At 44.2% G+C, this 19,972-nt stretch overlaps 1 protein-coding gene across 1 annotated transcript in view; it reads right to left on the reverse strand.

Moving 5' to 3' along the window:
* The window catches only part of L3MBTL4 (L3MBTL histone methyl-lysine binding protein 4), a 412,230-nt gene that overhangs the window by 342,517 nt on the left and 49,741 nt on the right, over nucleotides 1–19,972 (reverse strand). Inside the window, exons 5-7 of the mRNA XM_038747457.1 lie at nucleotides 4,918–5,022; nucleotides 2,311–2,446; nucleotides 880–971 (exon numbers count right to left, since the gene is read on the reverse strand). Coding sequence (XP_038603385.1) covers nucleotides 880–971; nucleotides 2,311–2,446; nucleotides 4,918–5,022 — 333 coding nt within the window. The remainder of the gene's footprint in view (nucleotides 1–879; nucleotides 972–2,310; nucleotides 2,447–4,917; nucleotides 5,023–19,972) is intronic.

A 19,972-nucleotide genomic window follows, 5' to 3' on the forward strand; every position in this document is an offset into this window, starting at 1 on the left:
GAACAGAGTAGTGAAGTAACTTGCCCAAGGTCACACAGCAGCCAAGTGGCAGAGCTGGGATTGGAAGGAAGCCCCGTTCCTGTTCCAGATCGCTGCTCCTCTGCATCTGGACTCTGCTCAGCTCTCCCTCCGCTGTCCCAATGGCTTTGCCCCCAATGCCTCCCTGGCACTCTAATTCTTTCTCGCTCCTCGTCCTCAGAGAAGCAGTGGATACAGCACAGACCTGGAAATCACAAGGTCATAGGTTCTAATCCTGACTCCGCCACTTGTCTGTTATGTGATCTATGTGAGAAGCAGCGTGGCTCAGTGGAAAGAGCCTGGGCTTTGGAGTCAAACATCATGGGTTCAAATCCCAGCTCCGCCAATAGTCAGCTGTGTGACTTTGGGCAAGTCACTTAACTTCTCTGGGCCTCAGTTCCCTCATCTGTAAAATGGGGATTAAGACTGTGAGCCCCACGGGGGCAACCTGATCACCTTGTATCCCCCCAGCACTTAGAACAGTGCTTTGCACATAGTAAGCACTTAACAAATACCATCATCATCTTGGGGAAGTCATTTCACTTCGCTGTACCTCATTTACCTCCTCTGTAAAATGGGGATTGAGACTGTGAGCCCCACATGGGAGAGGGACTGTGACCAACTCGATTTGCTTGCTTCCACCCCAGCGCTTAGTACAGTGCCTGGCACATAATAAGCGCTCAACAGATACCATCATTATTATTATTTGCCCTCCCCCTTCTTCCTGCTAGCACTCTAACTCTTCCCGTAGCCTTGGCCTCCCTGCCAATCACTGCCTGGTAGCCAAGAAGAAAATCCGGGGTGGACGCAGCTGGGGCTGCCTTTGGCTTAATTTGCTTGAAGACAGTAGCAGATACTCACAGAACTTTGATTCCTGAATAATCTCCTGGGGGCATTTCGCAATTTGCAGGATTTCAAATAATCTGTCCAAATAAATTTATCTTTTCTGTAACCTAATGAAAAGTTAAAGACAGAAAGACCTATGATTATCCCAAGCATTCTCAATGAAAATAAAATTATACCACATCCCAAGGGATGTTAATAATTACCCCATACAGAGCCAGTAATGACATTAAGGACTAAATGATGTTGACTGTCCAACGGCCTGCACATTCAGTCAATCACATTACACAGAGCAGAGCACATGGTAGGAGCTCCACCAGACAAATTCTCCCAATGAATTCTTCAATTCCAGGGAATCAATCAATCATATTTACTGAGCGTTTACTGTGTGCAGAGCACTGTACTAATTGCTTAGGAGAGTATGATACAATAGAGTTGGTAGACATGTTCCCCGTCCACAATGAGTTTATAGTCTTAGAGGAGCGGCTCATATAGTCTCAATCTTTAATAATAATTATGGTATTTGTTAAGCTCTTACTATGTGCCAGGCACTTAATGGTGTCCCTCACACCAGGCACCTCAAAATATGCCATAAAAATAATAATAATAATTGTGATATTTGTTAAGCACTTACTATGTGACAAACACTGTACTAAATGCTGGGGTGGATACAAGCAAATTGGGTTGGACACAGTCCTTGTCCCATATGGGGCTCACAGTCTTAATCCCAAATTTACAGATGAGGGAACTGAGGCCCAGAGTAGTTAAGTGACTTGCCCAAGGTCACACAGCAGACAAGCGGCAGAGCCAGAATTAAAACCCATTTGTCTGCTGCATAATCAACAGGGAGTGACGTGCTTTTGGATCACCAGTAGAAAAAAAAAAAAAAAAACCTTTGTAACAAGTCCCCTTGACATTACGGGATCTGTTGGGTACAGGTAACCCAGTTATTTGTCACCAACACTTTCTACATCACCCACAGTGTTTTATAACCTTCTCTTTGCCACAGAATGAAAAAGTACCACTGGATATCTTTTCAATGGGGAGTAGTGCGGTAGAGTGGATAGAGCAGGGGCCTGGAGCCAAACGACTTGGGTTTTAATCCTGGCTCCACCACTTACTTCCTGTGTGACCTTGAGCATGTCACATAACTTCCCTGTGCCTCAGTTTCCGCAACTAAAAAATGGAGATTAAATACCCATTCTCTCTCCTACTTAGCCTGTAAGTCCCATGTGGGACAGGGACTGTATCCAACCTGATTAACTTGTATCTACCCCAGTGCTTTGAATAGTGTTTGACAAACAGTAGGCGCTTAACAAATATCGTAACAAAATAATAATAATAATTATAATAATAATGATGATGGCATTTGTTAAGCGCTTACTATGTGCAAAGCACTGTTCTAAGAGCTGGGAAGGACACAAGGTGGATCAAAATGCTTCTGCTTACCTTTAGGGATGTGTAGCTCATGATCTGTACTTTCACACCATCCCACAGGATGTATGTCAGGGGAGCCTGCATTGGTCCAAAAATCATAGCAGCATAAGTAGCCATCAAAATGAAGCCTCATGCGATAACCACACACCTGGAAAAAGAGAATGAATGACAAAGCTTTAATTGAATTTCATGCTTTCCGGTAAGACACAAATAGGCTCCAGCAAATTTGCACAGCCTTGATTTCTAGCCCCTGGAATCCCAAACCTAAAGCTGTATGAACAGCGTAACAATTGCATTAGCTAAACAAAATTCTTATAAAAGGGATAAATTTCACTGTTCATGAAATGAGGGAGGGTCTTCCCCACTTTGGCTGCTTGTTTTCTATCTTGCTGCGCCTTATTAAAGTTGAACAAAAGCATGAGAATATTGGCATTAGGAATTTACCTAAATTCCTTGTGGGCAGGGAATGTGTCTAGTCAGTCAGTCAGTCAGTCAGTCAGTCAGTTGTATTTATTGAGTCCTTACTGTGTTCAGAGTACTGTACTAAGCTCTTGGAGCATGCAATATACGTTTCCTGACCTTTCCCGTCACTGTAGATGGCACAACCATCCTTCCCGCCTCACAAGCCCGTAACCGTGGTGTCATCTTTGACTTTGCTCTCTCATTAGACCCACATATCCAATCCGTCACCAGATCATGTCGATCTCATCTTCACAACATCTCCAAGATCCGCCCTTTCCTCTCCATCCAAACTGCTACTACATGATTACAATCACTTATCCTGTCCTGCCTGGATAACTGCAGCAGCCGCCTTTCTGACGTCCCAACCTCCTGCCTCTCCCCACTTCAGGACAGACTTCACTTCACTGCCTGGATTATTTTTCTACAGAAAAGTTCAGGGCATGTCATCCCCCTCCTCAAAAACCTCCAGTGGTTGCCTGTCCACCTCCGTATCAAACATAAACACCTCACTATTGACTTCAAAGCTCTCCATCACCTTGCCCCCTCCTACCTTACCTCCCTTTTCTCCTTCTATATTCCAGCCCACACAATCTGCTTCTCTGGTGCTAATCTTCTCACTGTGCCTCAATCTCAGCTGTCTTGCCGCCAACCCCTGGCCAACGTCCAACTTCTGGCCTGGACCGCCCTCTCTCCTCAAATCTACCAAACAATCACTCATCCCCACTTCAAAGCCCTACTGAAGGCACACCTCCTCCAAGAGGCCTTCTCAGACTAAACCCTGCTTTTCCTCAGCTCCCTCTTCCTTCCGCATCATCCTCACTCCCTTTGCTCTTCCCCCTACTCCGCATCCCACAGCACTTATATATATATAAGTATGGATATGGATAAGAATTATCCATATCCATATATATATATATATATATATATATATATATATATATATATATATATGGATATGGATAATTCGATTTATTTATATTGATGCCTGTTTACTTGCACTGATGTCTGTCTGTCTCCCCCACCTCTAGACTGTGAGCTGATTGTGGGCAGGGATTGTCTCTATTGCTGCATTGTACTTTCCAAGCGCTTAGTACAGTGCTCTGCACACAGTAAGCACTCCAATAAATATGACTGAATGAATATACACTATAACAGTCACATTCAGCATGGCCTGGTGGCAAGAACACAGGCTTGGGAGTCAGAGGTTGTGGGTTCTAATTCCAGCTCTGCCACTCTTCTGCTGTGTGACCTTGGGCAAGTCACTTAACTTCTCCGTGCCTCAGTTACCTCATCTGTAAAATGGGGATTGAGACTGTGAGCCCCACATGGGACAACTTGATTACCTTGTTTTTAGCCCTGCACTTAGAACAGTGCTTGGCACATAGTAAGTGCTTAACAAATACCATAATTATTATTATTATTCTTCCCTGTCCACAATAATCTGTTGTGTTGTACTCTCCCATGCACTTAGTACAGCTCTCTGAACACAATGAGTGCTCATTAAATACTTTTGATGGATTGATCTGTGATCCTGGGCAAGTCGCTAAACTCTCTTGTCTTTCAATTTCCTATTCAGTAAAATGGCAATTAAATACATGTTCTCTCTTCCCCTCAGACTGTCAGCCAACATGGGGCAGGGAGGTGTCTGATCTAATTTTATTGTATGACCTCAGTGCTTTGGACATAGTGAGTGCTTATGAAAGCCATAAAAATAACAACTACAAAAATAATACTGTTTTCATTATCTCACAGTAACTGCCACAACCTCAGATGAAAAGTATCCACCAATGATGTTGGGAATAGTTGCAGGCAGATGGCACTCATTATGTAGCTGGTTATTAATAATACTATGGAATTAAGCGCATCCTATTTGTTAAGAGCTTACTATGTGCCAAGCACTATGTTAAATACTGGGGAAGAAAATCAGACTGGACACATTCCCCATCCCACCAGGAGCTCACAGTCTAAGAGGCAGGGATAAGCAATTTACTTGGAAGCACATCCGCCCCCATTCAACACACAGGTAAATCCAAAAGGCCCTGGGATTTTTCCCTTAATTCCTACGTTAGGGTATTTGTTAAAAGATGAATGCTCAGAATCTCTTCACATTGCCTGAGGGCAACCATTCCAGAGTCCACACAAAGAAATTTATCTTACCTCTGCTACTGACAGCACACAGAATATGGAGGGATGGCGGGGGTCAATGCCTTCCAATCTCATTCCAACCTGAAAGCCATTTTCATGTTCAGGAAAAGACTGGTCCTGGGGGGAATTATTGAGGAGCAGACAATTAAACAGCAGTGAATACAATCTCTTTCTGTCGCTCGCTATCAGTGAAGAGTGGTCACAAAGACAACTCCATTGATGAAACTATGGCTGTGCTTGGAAAAAAATGGCAGGAGAAACTTCTCTGAGACTTGTAGGTGGGATGCCAAAAGATGACCTCTTCAAAGTGTGGAGACTCACTACACTTCAAAGAGAGATGCAGAAACACAACATTGTGTTGCTTTCACGTTTCAGAATGACCAGGTCAAAAAGCTACTCACTTCATTCTCAGTCTCTTTTGCAGGCTCGTCCTCCCCCTCCCATCCCCTTACTGTGGGGGTTCCCCAAGGTTCAGTGCTTGATCCCCTTCTGTTCTCGATCTACACGCACTCCCTTGGTGACCTCATTTGCTCCCACGGCTTCAACTATCATCTCTACGCTGATGACACCCAGATCTACATCTCTGCCCCTGCTCTCTCCCCCTCTCTTCAGGCTCGCATCTCCTCCTGCCTTCAGGACATCTCCATCTGGATGTCTGCCCGCCACCTAAAACTCAACATGTCCCAGACTGAACTCCTTGTCTTCCCTCCCAAACCCTGCCCTCTCCCTGACTTTTCCATCTCTGTTGACGGCACTACCATCCTTCCCGTCACACAAGCCCGCAACCTCGGTGCCATCCTCGACTCCACTCTCTCATTCACCCCTCACATCCAAGCCATCACCAAAACCTGCCGGTCTCAGCTCCACAACATTGCCAAGATCCGTCCTTTCCTCTCCATCCATACCATTACCCTGCTCGTTCAAGCTCTCATTCTATCCCGTCTGGACTACTGCATCAGCCTTCTCCCTGATCTCCCACCCTCGTGTCTCTCCCCACTTCAATCCATACTTCATGCTGCTGCCCAGACTGTCTTTGTACAGAAATGCTCTGGGCACGTTACTCCCCTCCTCAAAAATCTCCAGTGGCTACCAATCATTCTGTGCATCAGGCAGAAACTCCTCACCCTGGGCTTCAAGGCTCTCCATCACCTCGCCCCCTCCTACCTCACCTCCCTTCTCTCCTTCTACAGCCCAGCCCGCACCCTCTGCTCCTCAGCCGCTAATCTCCTCACTGTGCCTCGTTCTTGCCTGTCCCGCCATCGACCCCCAGCCCACGTCATCCCCCAGGACTGGAATGCCCTCCCTTTGCCCATCCACCAAGCTAGGTCTCTTCCTCCCTTCAAGGCCCTACTGAGAGCTCACCTCCTCCAGGAGGCCTTCCCAGACTGAGCCCCTTCCTTCCTCTCCCCCTTGTCCCCCTCTCCATCACCCCTTCTTACCTCCTTCCCTTCTCCACATCACCTGTATACATGTATATATGTTTGTACATATTTATTACTCTATTTATTCATTTATTTATCTTACTTGTACATATCTATTCTATTTATTTTATTTTGTTAGTATGTTTGGTTTTGTTCTCTGTCTCCCCCTTCTAGACTGTGAGCCCGCTGTTGGCTAGGGACTGTCTCTATGTGTTGCCGACTTGTACTTCCCAAGCGCTTAGTACAGTGCTCTGCACACAGTAAGCGCTCAATAAATACGATTGATTGATTGACTGATTCTTGATCTGCTGTGAAGCGTCTAATTGCTTGCAAGAGATGAACCACCTATATTCTGAAGTATCAAGAAGCACCACCGACTAATGGAAAGAGCACGGGCCTGGGAGTCAGAGGATCTGGGTTCTAATCCCAGTTCTGTCACCTGTCCTGCTCCCTCTCCCTTCTTTGTCAGGTACGCACTTGGGCGTACTTTAAGCACTTGATATTCACCCCACCTTCAGCCCCACAGCACTTGGGTACACACGGCCAACTTATTTATTTATTCATTTATTTATTTATTTTAATATCCATCTCCCCTTCTAAACTGTAACCTCCTTGTGGGCAAGAAACTACTGACATTGTTGCATTGTACTCACTGTAAGTACAGTGCTCTGCACACAATAAGCACTCAATAAATACCACTGATTAACTGCCCATTGGGTGAGCTAGGGTCAGCAGCGGGGGTCGCCCAGCCGGGCCCAGGTTCCCCTCACCTTCGACCTGAGGGTGGAAATTATTTCTCTTATTTCTATTATTATTATTTCCAGTATTTTTTATTATTAGTTCTGCTTATAGAGAAGCAGCGTAGCCCAGTGGAAAGAGCCCGGGCTTTGGAATCAGAGGTCATGGGTTCAAATCACCCTCCCCATCCCCCCGCCTTCCCTCCTTTCTCTCCCCACAGCATTTGTATATATGGTTGTACATATTTATAACTCTATTTATTTTACTTGTACATATTTATTCTATTATTTTATTTTGTTAATATGTTTTGTTTTGTTGCCTGTCTCCCCCTTCTAGACTGTGAGCCCGCTGTTGGGTAGGGACTGTCTCTGTATGTTGCCAACTTGTACTTCCCAAGCACTTAGTACACTGCTCTGCACACAGTAAGCACTTAATAAATACAACTGAATGAATGAATGAACTAGAACAAGTCATTTATCTTCTCAGTGCCTCAGTTTCTGTAAAATGGGTATTCAGTACCTGTTCTCCCTCCTCAGTCTGTGTGCTCTATGTGGGACAGGGATGTGTCTAATCTAATTATCTTGAATCTACACCAGCGGTTAGTACAGTGCTCGGGATTTAGTAAGCCCTTAACCAATACCACAGTTACCATCATTATCATTAAGCCCTATGACATCAGACTCAAAATATTATCATTGCGTATGAAGAACACAGATGTTGAAAATGATATGATTCATCCAATGTTGGCAGAAGACCTAAAGAGGTGGACATTCAACATCTTGGAGGCTCTGTCAAGCTTGCAGAAGAGGCAGGGGACTCTGGGTATTAACAGCTGCCTGTCTACTTGTTTTGTTTTGTTGTCTGTCTCCCCACTTCTAGACTGGAAGCCCATTGTTGGGTAGGGATTGTCTCTATCTGTTGCTGAATTATACTTTCCAAGCGCTTAGTACAGTGCTCTGGACACAGTAAGCGCTCAATAAATGCAACTGAATGAATGAATGAATGAATGAACAGCCCCTTTGCCTGGTCCACTCTGCTCTTCCATCCCTAAACCAGTCTCCAGTCTTTCCACACTTGCCATATAAAAATCCATCTCTCTCTGTGTGTCCCACTTATTTTCTCCTTGATCTTCAATATTTCCTTTAATATAACCCTCCTACCTCACCTCCTTCCCTCACCTTGACTCTCTCTTTCCTGTGCTTTCAGCCTGTCTCTCCCTCAGGTTGCTTCCCTTTATAAACAAAATTAATTAAGTGCATACTACGTGCCAAGCACTGACCTAAGTGCCACAGCAAATGCAAGGCAATCAGGTTGGATAAAGTTCCAGCACCTGGCTCACAGTCAAAGGTGGGGGAGACTGGGTACTTTAATCCCTGTTTTGCAAATGAGGAAACAGAGGAACAGGGAGGTTAAATGAATTGTCCAAGGTGACTGAGGAGGAGAATGGTGGAATGAGGACTCAAACTTGTGTGACCTGTCCCACAAACTCTCGCACTTTCAACTAGACCATCTTGCCTTGAACCTTCCTCTCCTAAAGGTCATGTAGATAATGTTTTTTTAATTTTAATATTATTTCAAAAAGTTTACAAGAATTCCCGCACTCTGCTGTTAAACCTTCTTCCCCATGTTGTATTAGTAATGTTAATAATGATAATGATAATAATAAGAATAATAGGCCATGAGTCAATCATATTTATTGAGCACCTACTGTGTGAAGATCATTCATTCATTCATTCAATCATATTAATTGAGCGCTTACTGTGTGCAAAGCACTGTACCGAACACTTGGGAAAGGACAATCCAACAGTAAACAGCTACATTTCCTATCCTTAATGAGCTCACAGTCCAGAGGCAGACACAGACATTAATATAAACTTCAGATTCTTGTAGACTCCAGATTCTGGTAGCTGTTATCTACCGCACCCTTGGACCCAGCTCCAACTTTTTTAACCATTTTGACCCTTTCTCACCTTCCTTCTCTCCTTTTCCATGCCCACTCTGATCCTCGGAGACTTAAACATCCACATGGATGTCCCCGGTGACTCTTCTGCCGCCCCCCCTTCTATCTCTCCTTGATGCTGCAAACCTCCTGCTCCGTTCCACCTCACCCACTCACCAACTAAGTCACACCCTCGACCTCATCATCAATCAATCAATCAATCATATTTATTGAGCGCTTACTGTGTGCAGAGCACTGTAATAAGCGTTTGGGAAGTACAGTTGGCAACATATAGAGACGGTCCCTACCCAACAGTGGGCTCACAGTCTAGAAGGGGAAGACAGACAACAAAACAAAATATATTAACAAAATAAAATAAATAGAATAAATATGTACAAATAAAATAAATAGAGTAATAAATACGTACAAACATATATACATATAAACAGGTGCTGTGGGGAGGGGAAGGAGGTAAGGCAGGGGGATGAGGAGGGGGAGGAGGGGGAGAAGAAGGAGGGGGCTCAGTCTGGGAAGGCCTCCTGGAGGAGGTGAGCTCTACCTCCACCTTCACCAACTCTGAAATCCCTCTCTCTGATCATAACCCTCTCACCTGCTTCCTCTCATACTCCTCCCCGCTGTAAATCTATATTACTTCCCCACAGAGACCTCCGCTCTCTCGACCCCATCCACCTCTCTCAGCACATCACACCCCACCTTGCCTCCCTATCCTCTCTACCCACTCTTGGTGACCAGATTATTACTCTCAACTCCACCCTTTCTACTCAACTCAACTCGCTTGCTCCCCTTTCCCTTCGCCGCTCTCATACCACTAACCCACAGCCTTGGATCACTGCCACTGTCCGCCTCCTTCACTCTTATGCTAAAGATGCTGAACGCTGCTGGGGAAAGTTTAAACACCAAACCAACCTTGTTCACTTTAAATTTATCCTTTCCTGCCTTAACTCTGCCCTCTCCTCTGCCAGGCAAAACTATTTTTCTTTCCTCATTGACAACAATGCCCATCATCCATGTCAACTGTCCCAGATATTTAACTCCCTCCTCAGGCCCCCTGTTCCTCTCCTCCATCCCTCACCCCCAACTATCTGGCCACCTATTTCATTAGTAAAATTAACACCATCACGTCTGAGCTCTCCAAAGTCACCCCTCGCCCTTCTCCATCCCCCTCCACTCTCAACCCTCTCTGCTACTTTCCCATCCTTCCCAGCAGTATCTTCAGATGAGATCTCCCTCCTCTCAAGTGCCACCCCATCCACCTGTATTTCAGACCCCATTCCCTCTCATCTTATGAAAACTCTCACCCCTTGCCTCCTCCCCTCCTTAACTTCCATCTTCAACTGCACACTCTCAACTGGTTCCTTCCCCATCTACCTTCAAACATGCCCAGGGCTCCCCTATTTTAAAAAAAACCCTCTCTTGACCCCAATGCCCCTTCTAGTTATCACCCTATCTCCCTCCTATCCTTCCTTTCCAAACTCCTAGAATGAGTCGTCTACAAATTCCTCAACTCCTCAAATTCCTCAACTCCAACTCTCTCCAAACCACCTCCAATCTGGTTTCCATCCCCTACACGCCACCGAAACTGCCCTCTCAAGGGTCACCAACGACCTCCTTCTTGCCAAATCCACTGGTTCCTACTCTTTCGTAATCCTCCTCGACCTCTCAGCAGCCTTCGACACTGTGGACCATACCTTTCTCCTCAACACGCTATCCAACCTTGGCTTCACAGACTCTGTCCTCTCCTGGTTCTCCTCTTATCTCTCTTGGCTGATCAATCTCAGTCTCCTTCGTAGGCTCCTCCTCCCCCTCCCACCCCCTTACTATAGGAGTTCCTCAAGGGTCAGTTCTTGGTCCCCTTCTATTCTCCATCTACACCAACTCCCTTGGAGAACTCATTTGCTCCCACGGCTTCAACTGTCATCTCTATTCATTCATTCATTCAATCATATTTATCGAGCGCTTACTGTGTGCAGAGCACTGTACTAAGCGCTTGGGAAGTACAAGTTGGTAACATATAGAGATGGTCCCCACCCAACAGCGGGCTCACAGTCTAGAAGGGGGAGACAGACAACAAAACAAAACATATGACAACCAAATCTACACCTCCGCCCCTGTTCTTTCTCTCCCTCCCTCCAGGCTCGCATCTCCTCTTGCCTTCAGGACATCTCTACTTGGATGTCCTGCTGCCACCTAAAACTCAACATGTCCGAGACTGAGCTCCTTATCTTTCCTCCCACACCCTGTCCCCTCCCTGACTTTCCTGTCACTGTAGACGGCCCTACCTTCCTTCCTGTCTCTCAAGTCCGCAACCTTGGTGTCATCCTCGATTCCGCTCTCTCATTCACCCCACACATCCAATCTGTCACCAAAACCTGCCAGGCTCACCTCCACAACATCACCAAGATCCGCCCTTTCCTCTCCATCCAAACTGCTACCTTGCTGGTTCAATCTCTCATCCTATCCCGACTGGATTACTACATCGGCCTCCTCTCTGATCTCCCATCCTCCTGCCTCTCCCTGCTTCAGTCTATACTTCACTCTGCTGCCCAGTTTATCTTTGTACAGAAACGCTCTGGGCATGTCACTCCTCCTCAAAAATCTCCAGTGGTTGCCTTCAAATCAAGCAAAAACTCCTCACTCTCGGCTTCAAGGATCTCCATCACCTCGCCCCCTCCACCTCACCACCCTTCTCTCCTTCTCCAGCCATCCCGCACACTCTGTTCCTCTACTGCTAACCACCTCACTGTGCCCTGTTCTGGTCTGTCCTGTCGTCAACCCCTGGCCCACATACTACCCCTGGCCTGGAATGCCTTCCCTCACACATCCGCCAATCTAGCTCTCTTCCTGTCTTCAAAGCCCTACTGAGAGCTCACCTCCTCCAGGAGGCCTTCCCAGACTGATCATCCCCTTTTTCCTCTCCTCCTCCTCCTCCCCTCACCATCTGCCCCCCTCCCCTACTCACTTCTCTTCCCCACAGCACATGTGCATAGTTGTACATATTTATTAATCTATTTATTTTATTAATGATGTGTACATAGCTATAATTCTATTTATTCTGATGGTATTGACACCTGTCTACTTGTTTTGTTTTGTTGTCTGTCTCCCCCTTCTAGACTGTGAGGCCCGTTGCTGGGTAGGGACTGTCTCTGTATGTTGCCGATCTGTACTTTCCAAGTGCTTAGTACAGTGCTCTGTACACAGTAAGTGCTCAATAAATAAGATTGAATGAATGAATGAATATAACAACAAAATTAATTAATTACAGATATATCCATAAGTGCAGTGGGACTGGGGGGATATGAATAAAGGTAGCAAGTCAGGGCAATGCGTAAGGGAGTTGAAAAAAAGGAAAAGAGGGCTTAGTCAGGGAAGGCTTCTTGGAGGAGACATGCCTTCAATAAGGCTCTGAAGGAGGGGAGAGTAACTGTGTGTTGGGTTTGAGGAGGGAAGGCATTCCAGACCGGAGGCAGGATGGGGCAAGAGGTAGGTGGGGAGATAGACGAGATCTATGTACAGTGAGAAGGTTGGCATTACAGCAAAGTGTGTGCACTGGATTGCAGTGGGAGAGGCAGGAGGGGGCAAGGTGACAATGATAATAATAATAATAATAATGCTGATTTTTAATTGCTTACCTGTAGAGACCGTCTCTATATGTTGCCAACTTGTACTTCCCAAGCACTTAGTACAGTGCTCTGCACACAGTAAGCGCTAAATAAATACGATTGAATGAATGAATGAATACTGTAAGTGGTTAACAAATACCATCATCATCATCATTATTATTCTTATTATTAGTAGTATTATTATCATGCTAAGAGCATACTAACTGCTGGGGTACATATGACATAGTCAATGTGAACCGAGTCTCTCTCCCATACGAGGCTCACAATCTCAGTAAGAAGGGAGAACAGGGATTTAGGGTTTTGCATCATAATGCCTAACCCTGACATTTTCCTGAAGTCTTATGACGACCTGGGCAGAATTTAGCACACGGAAGATGCTCTGAAAGGAGGCTACAGGGGGAGCCCACATGGAAGACTAAAGGGAGACAAGGGAGAAGACGGGGATAAAGGTTCATAAACTTGCTTCTTCTTGTTCCTCTCACTCTATTTTTTTAACAGTATTTATTACGCATTGACTATGTGAAAGGCGATGTACTAAGCATTGGGGTAGGTACAGAATAAGCAGACTGGACACAGTCCCTGGCCCAAACGGGGTTCACAATCTAAGGAGAAGAGGGCTTGAATCCCCATTTTATGGATGAGGAAACAGGCAAACAAAAATTAAGTGACTTGTCACAGAGAAGGCAAGTGGCACACCCAAGCCGTCACCATCACATCCAAGCCGTCACCAAAACCTGCCAGTCTCAGCTCCGCAACATTGCCAAGATCCACCCTTTCCTCTCCATCCATACCGCTACCCTGCTCATTCAAGCTCTCATCCTATCCCGTCTGGAATACTGCAACAGCCTTCTCTCTGATCTCCCATCCTCGTGTCTCTCCCCACTTCAATCCATACTTCATGCTGCTGCCCGGATTGTGTTTGTCCAGAAACGCTCTGGGCATGTTACTCTTCTCCTCAAAAATCTCCAGTGGCTACCAATCAATCTGCATATCAGGCAGAAACTCCTCACCCTGGGCTTCAAGACTGTCCATCACCTCGCCCCCTGCTACCTCACCTCCCTTCTCTCCTTCTCCAGCCCACCCCGCACCCTCCGCTCCTCTGCCGCTAATCTCCTCACCGTACCTCGTTCTCGCCTGTCCTGCCATCGACCCCCGGCCCACGTCATCCCCCTGGCCTGGAATGCCCTCCCTCTGCCCATCCGTCAAGCTAGCTCTCTTCCTCCCTTCAAGGCCCTACTGAGAGCTCACCTCCTCCAGGAAGCCTTCCCAGACTGAGCCCCTACCTTCCTATCCCCCTCGTCCCCCTCTCCATCCCCCACATCTTACCTCCTTCCCTTCCCCACAGCACCTGTATATATGTATATATGTTTGTATATATTTATTACTCTATTCATTTACTTATTTATTTTACTTGTACATATTTATTCTATTTATTTTATTTTGTTAGTATGTTTGGTTTTGTTATCTGTCTCCCCCCTTTTAGACTGTGAGCCCACTGTTGGGTAGGGACTGTCTCTATATGTTGCCAACTTGTACTTCCCAAGCGCTTAGTACAGTGCTCTGCACACAGTAAGTGCTCAATAAATACGATTGATTGATTGATTGGCAGAACTGGGTTAGAACCCAGGTCATCTGATTCCCAGGCCTGTGCGCTTTCCATTAGGACATGCTGCTTCTCTTTACCCTCCTCCTCTTCATCGTTTACCATCAATCATTCACTGGTAATTATTGAGTGCTTACTGTGTGCAGAGCACTTTACTAAGAGCTTGGGGGAAGCAGCATGGTGTAGTGGCTACAGCTCGGGCCTGGGAGTTAGAAGGTCAATCAACCAATCAATCAATCAATCAATTGTATTTATTGAGCGCTTACTGCGTGCAGACCACTGTACTAAGCGCTTGGGAAGTACAAGTTGGACATGAGTTCTGATCCCAGCTCCACCACTTGTCTGCTGGGTGACCTTGGCAAGTCACGTCGCCTCTCTTGGCCTCAGTTACCTCATCTGGAAAACGGGGATTAAGACTGTGAGGCCCACGTGGGACAACCTGACTACCTTGTAGATACAAGATGCTCGGCACATAGTAAGTGCTTAACAAATACCATAATTATAATTATTACAATAAAACAAAGTTTGTAGACACATTCCCAACACCTTATTCCCCTCATCCCTTTAACATGTCCTTAACATGCTTACTTCAAATGACTACCATAGGTCTCTACTCACAGCAGGTATTCAATTACACCACTGCTAACTTAATAATTATGGTATTTGTTAAGTGCTTACTATGTGCCGAACACTGTTCTAAGCACTAGGGTAGATACAAGGTAATCAGGTTGTCCCACGTGGGGCTCACAGTCTCAATCCTCATTTCACAGATGAGGTAACTGAGGCACAGAGAAGTTAAGTGGCTTGCCCAAGGTCACACAGCAGACAAAAATGTATCCCTAAATGCATTTTTATGGTATTTACTAAGTGCTTACTATGTGCCCGGCACTGTTCTAGCCCTGGGGTAGGTACAAGGCAGTCAGGTTGGACACAGTCCCTGTCCTATGTGGGGGCTCACAGTCTTAATCCCCATTTTGCTGATGAAGTAACTGAGGCACAGAGAAATGAAATGACTTGCCCAAGTTCACACACAGAGAAGTGATGGAGCTAGGATTAGAACCCAGGTCCTCTTGACTCTCAGGCCCACACTCTATCCACTAAGCCATGCTGCACTGTTACACTGTAATTTCCCTGAGAGCAGGGATTGTGCCCACCAACTCTACTTCAACCCAAGTGCTGAAAACATTAATAATACTAATAATGATGGCATTTATTAAGCGCTTACTCTGTGCAAAACACTGTTCTAAGTGCTGTGGAGGTTACAAGGTGATCAGGTTGTCCCACAGTGGGCTCACAGTCTTAATCTCCATTTTACAAATGAGGTAACTGAGGCACAGAGAAGTTAAGTGATTTGCCCAAAGTTACAGAGCTGACAAGTGGTGGAGCCGGGATTTGAACCCATGATTTGAACATTGCTCTGCACAAATTAAGTATTCAATAAATATTTCTGATCCCTCACACCCCTCCCTCTCAGCATCCCTCATCTCCCCTCTCCCTGTTTCTCACACCTCACTGGTCCTGAGCTAAGCTACCCTTGGGCAGAGTCTCTCATGTGTCAGTTTATTGTTGTACTGTACTCTCCCAAGCGCTTACTAATAATAACGATGATATTTATTAAGTGCTTACTACGTGCCAAGCACTGTTGTAAGCGCTGGAGTAGATACAAGGTTATCTGCTTGTCCCACGTGGGCTCACAGTCTTAATCCCCATTTTACAGATGAGGTAACTGAGGCACAGAGAAGTTAAGTGACTTGCCCAAAGTGTCACACATTTGACAAGTGGTGGAGATGGGATTAGAACCCATGTCCTCTAACCCCTAAGCCCGGGTTTTTCATTCATTTATTCAATTTTATTTGTATCTACCCCAGCACTTTGTACAGTGCCTGGCAAAAAGTAAGCACTTAAATGCCATTATATATATATATATATATATATATATATATATATATATATATATATATATATATATATATATATATATATATATATATATATATATACACACACACACACATATATATGTATAAATATATATATAAATAAATATATATATATTTATATATATTTATATATGAATATATATTATTATATAGGAAAAGGAGGAGAGCTGTAAATTAATGTGGTGCTTATATTCATTCATTTATATATATAAAATGGCATTTTTTAAGTGCTTACTTTTTGCCAGGCACTGTACAAAGTGCTGGGGTAGATACAAATAAAATTGAATGAATGAATGAATATATATATGAATATGAATATATATGAATATATATGAATATATATGAATATATATGAATACAATGGCATGTATACAAATAAAATTGAATGAATGAATGAATATATATATGAATATGAATATATATATGAATATATATGAATATATATGTATATAATGGCATTTGTTAAGTGCTTACTTTTTGCCAGGCACTGTACAAAGTGCTGGGGTAGACACAAGCAAATTGAGTTGGACACAGCTCCTATCCCATGTGGTGCTCACAGTCTCAATCCCCATTTTATAGATGAGGTAACTGAGGCCCAGTGAAGTGACTTGCCTAAGGTCACACAGCAGACAAGTGGTGGAACCGGGATTAGAACCCATGATCTTCTGACTCCCAAGCCTATGCTCTATCCACTACACCATGATGCTTCTCTATAAATGAATGAATAAATGCATGAATCTCCAGCCACTGTCTGCTGGTTGCCCAGGGTCCTAGCTTTCCTGTCATCCTTTGGTTTGCCAACGATATTGTCATCTGTGAGGCAGTGACGCCTCAATACCGCGATTATCACTATCTTTATTATCATGAATATTACTATCCCATGTAACTTAAGAATCAAGAGCTACGTGGACATTTCAGAGACAAAATGGCAGATTACTGTATTTTTACCAATTATAATAACCTGGATTAACATTTCCCAGTGATTAATTCTTACATGGAAATGAAACAGACCTGAACCCAGCACCGCTAGTGCTCAATCATTTCACACACCACTTCCAAACAGCTTTTCATTGCTAAATTAGGTTAATAAACTGAGATGGACTTAACATTTAAGGGCCATTTTAGTTTGAAAATAAAATCTGTTTTCAGAACATTAAAAGTTCCAAGTATCCAAAGAAATCCACAAATATAAATCGTGTATATTTGAGCAAAGCATTTCTTTAAAGATGGCAAAAGCCCCAAATGAAATGCCAAGGCGGAAATATTTCAAAGGCATTTTATATTTGTATAAAAGTAAAATGCCATGTGCGTGTATGTGCATGTGTGTGTGTTTTACTATCTCAGTCCTCCTCACACATCCACCCTGCTTTCTAGCAGATTTTATTTAACAAGTTTGTGTGACTACCTCCTGTTCACTGCTTTGAAAATTTTCACTGTGATCTTTCTGAAAAAGTGCCATTTGAAAACAGGAAAAAATATATTGATAACACTGAAATGAAATTTAAGCAGCTGAGGCAGTTGACAGAATATGGCTCAGGTTTTGGTTTTTTTTTTCAGAAATGACAAATTATTTCAGAAAAAAAAACCTGGATTCCCCAGTTGCTCTCTCTATTTTGTTATATTACATAGTAGTCACATAAAGCACCAACAATAATTCAGTCAGAAAATGACCAATGGAAGTGCTATCAGTATATCAAAACTGCTTGCCAATTGCTCATTTTAGAGCTGTAAGCAAGTATAACACCGAGACTAGCCCTAACAGCACATTTCCTCTGGGGATTTCAAATTCAAACCAAAGCTAACATTTTAAGTATTTCCAAGAGGAATACACAGTAACAAAGCCCACTAGCTCGTTACAGGTTTTTGAGTTTTTTCTCTGTTTTATTCACCATTTCAAGCTTCCTACTAAATGCTTTTAAGTATATCTAGAACAGATGTGTAATAATAATAATTATTATTGTTATTATTATAATTGTGGAATTTTTTAAGCTCTATGTGTCAGGCACAGTACTAAGCGCTGGGGTGGTTACAAGCAAACAAGCAAATTTTTAAGGGAGGAGGAAAGGGAGAGGAGGAGAGCTGTAAATTAATGTGGTGCTTAAAGGCTGCTGTTTACTAGACTGACAGTGTATAACCTATTCCCTGGGAATAAGACAGATCTCTGTGGAAACTGGTTTAATCCAGCATGTGCCCGGAAATGACTTATGATTTTCCCAGTTGCCTAAAAATGTTTTTTAAAAAAGTTTCCAAAAATGCCTGGTTTCTCATAGGTGTAACATACCATGATAGTCTGCTTCTCCCAACAATGTTGTAGATACCTGTCATATATTCATTCACTCATTCAATCGTATTTATTGAGCGCTTACTGTGTGCACAGCACTGTACTAAGCGCTTGGGAAGTACAGGTTGAAAACATATAGAGACGGTCCCTACCCAACAGTGGGCTCACAGTCTAGAAGAACATATATAGTTGTCCTTTATTTTTGAAGATTACACCACAGAAAATAAGATCCAATAAGGGAGTGAGCATGTTCAAACACTCGCTCCCTCCCTTCTTCCTTCCTTGACTGACATCTTTGACTGTTCACTTTCCACCTACTTCTTCCCCCCCCACCATGCTTAAGTACCTGCCTCAAAAAAAGCCTCCCTTGTCCCCACAGTTCCCTCCAGTTATTGCCCCACATCCCTCCTGCCATTCCTCTCTAAATTTCTTGAGTTGTTTATATTCATTGTCTCCACTTCCTCTCCACCAATTCTTTCCTTGATCCTCCTTCAATCTGCCTCCTGGCCCCCTCCACTCCACAGAAACAGACCTCTCTAAGGTAACTAATGACCTTCTTCTCCACAAATCTGAGGGCCTCTTCTCTATTCCAATCCTCATCGAAGTCTCAGCTGCCTTCGATTTTGTGGACCATTCTCTTCTCCTAGAAACATCCAAGTTAAGCTTCATCAACACCGTCCTCTCTTGGTTCTCCTCCTTTTGCTCTGGACACTCATTCTCAGTCTCTTACACAGGCCTCCTCTGCCTCCCACCCCCTAACTGCGGGAGTTCCTCAGAGCTCCATTCTAGGTCATAATTATAATGATATTAATAATAATAATTGTGTCATTTGTTAAGTGCTTAGTATATGCCAGACTCCATAATAATAATAATAATGATAATAATAATTACTATGTGGCCAGCACTGTTCTAAGCACTGGGGGAGATACAAGGTAATCAGGTTGTCCCATGTGGTGCACACAGTCTTAATCCCTATTTTACAGATGAGGGAACTGAGGCCCAGAGAAGTTAAGTGACTTGCCCAAAGTCACACAGCAGACAAGTGACAGAGCCAGGATTAGAACCCATGACATCTGACTCCCAAGCCTGTGCTCTTGCCATTGAGCCACGCTGCTTCTCTATACTAAGCCCTGGGGTAGATAGAAGATACTCAGGTCAGACACAGTCCCTGTCCCACATGGGACTCACAGTCTTCATTCCCATTTTACAGATGAGGCAACTGAGGCACAGAGAAGTTAAGTGACTTGCCCAAGGACATACAGTAGAGAAGTGGCAGACTGGGCATTAGAACCCAGGTCCTCTGACACCCAAGCCCGTGCTCTTTCCACTAGACCACACTGCTTCCCTCCTATTCTCCATATATATCCATTGTCTTGGAGAACTCAACTGTTCTCATAGCCTCAACTACCGTCTCTAGGCAGACAATGCACAAATCTACGTCTCTAACGCTGAACTCTCTCTTCTGCAATCTCCAATTTCCTCCTCCCTTCGAGACATATATACT

This window comes from Tachyglossus aculeatus, chromosome 5 (assembly GCF_015852505.1).
Source record: "Tachyglossus aculeatus isolate mTacAcu1 chromosome 5, mTacAcu1.pri, whole genome shotgun sequence".
In the NCBI taxonomy this organism is placed as follows: domain Eukaryota; kingdom Metazoa; phylum Chordata; class Mammalia; order Monotremata; family Tachyglossidae; genus Tachyglossus; species Tachyglossus aculeatus.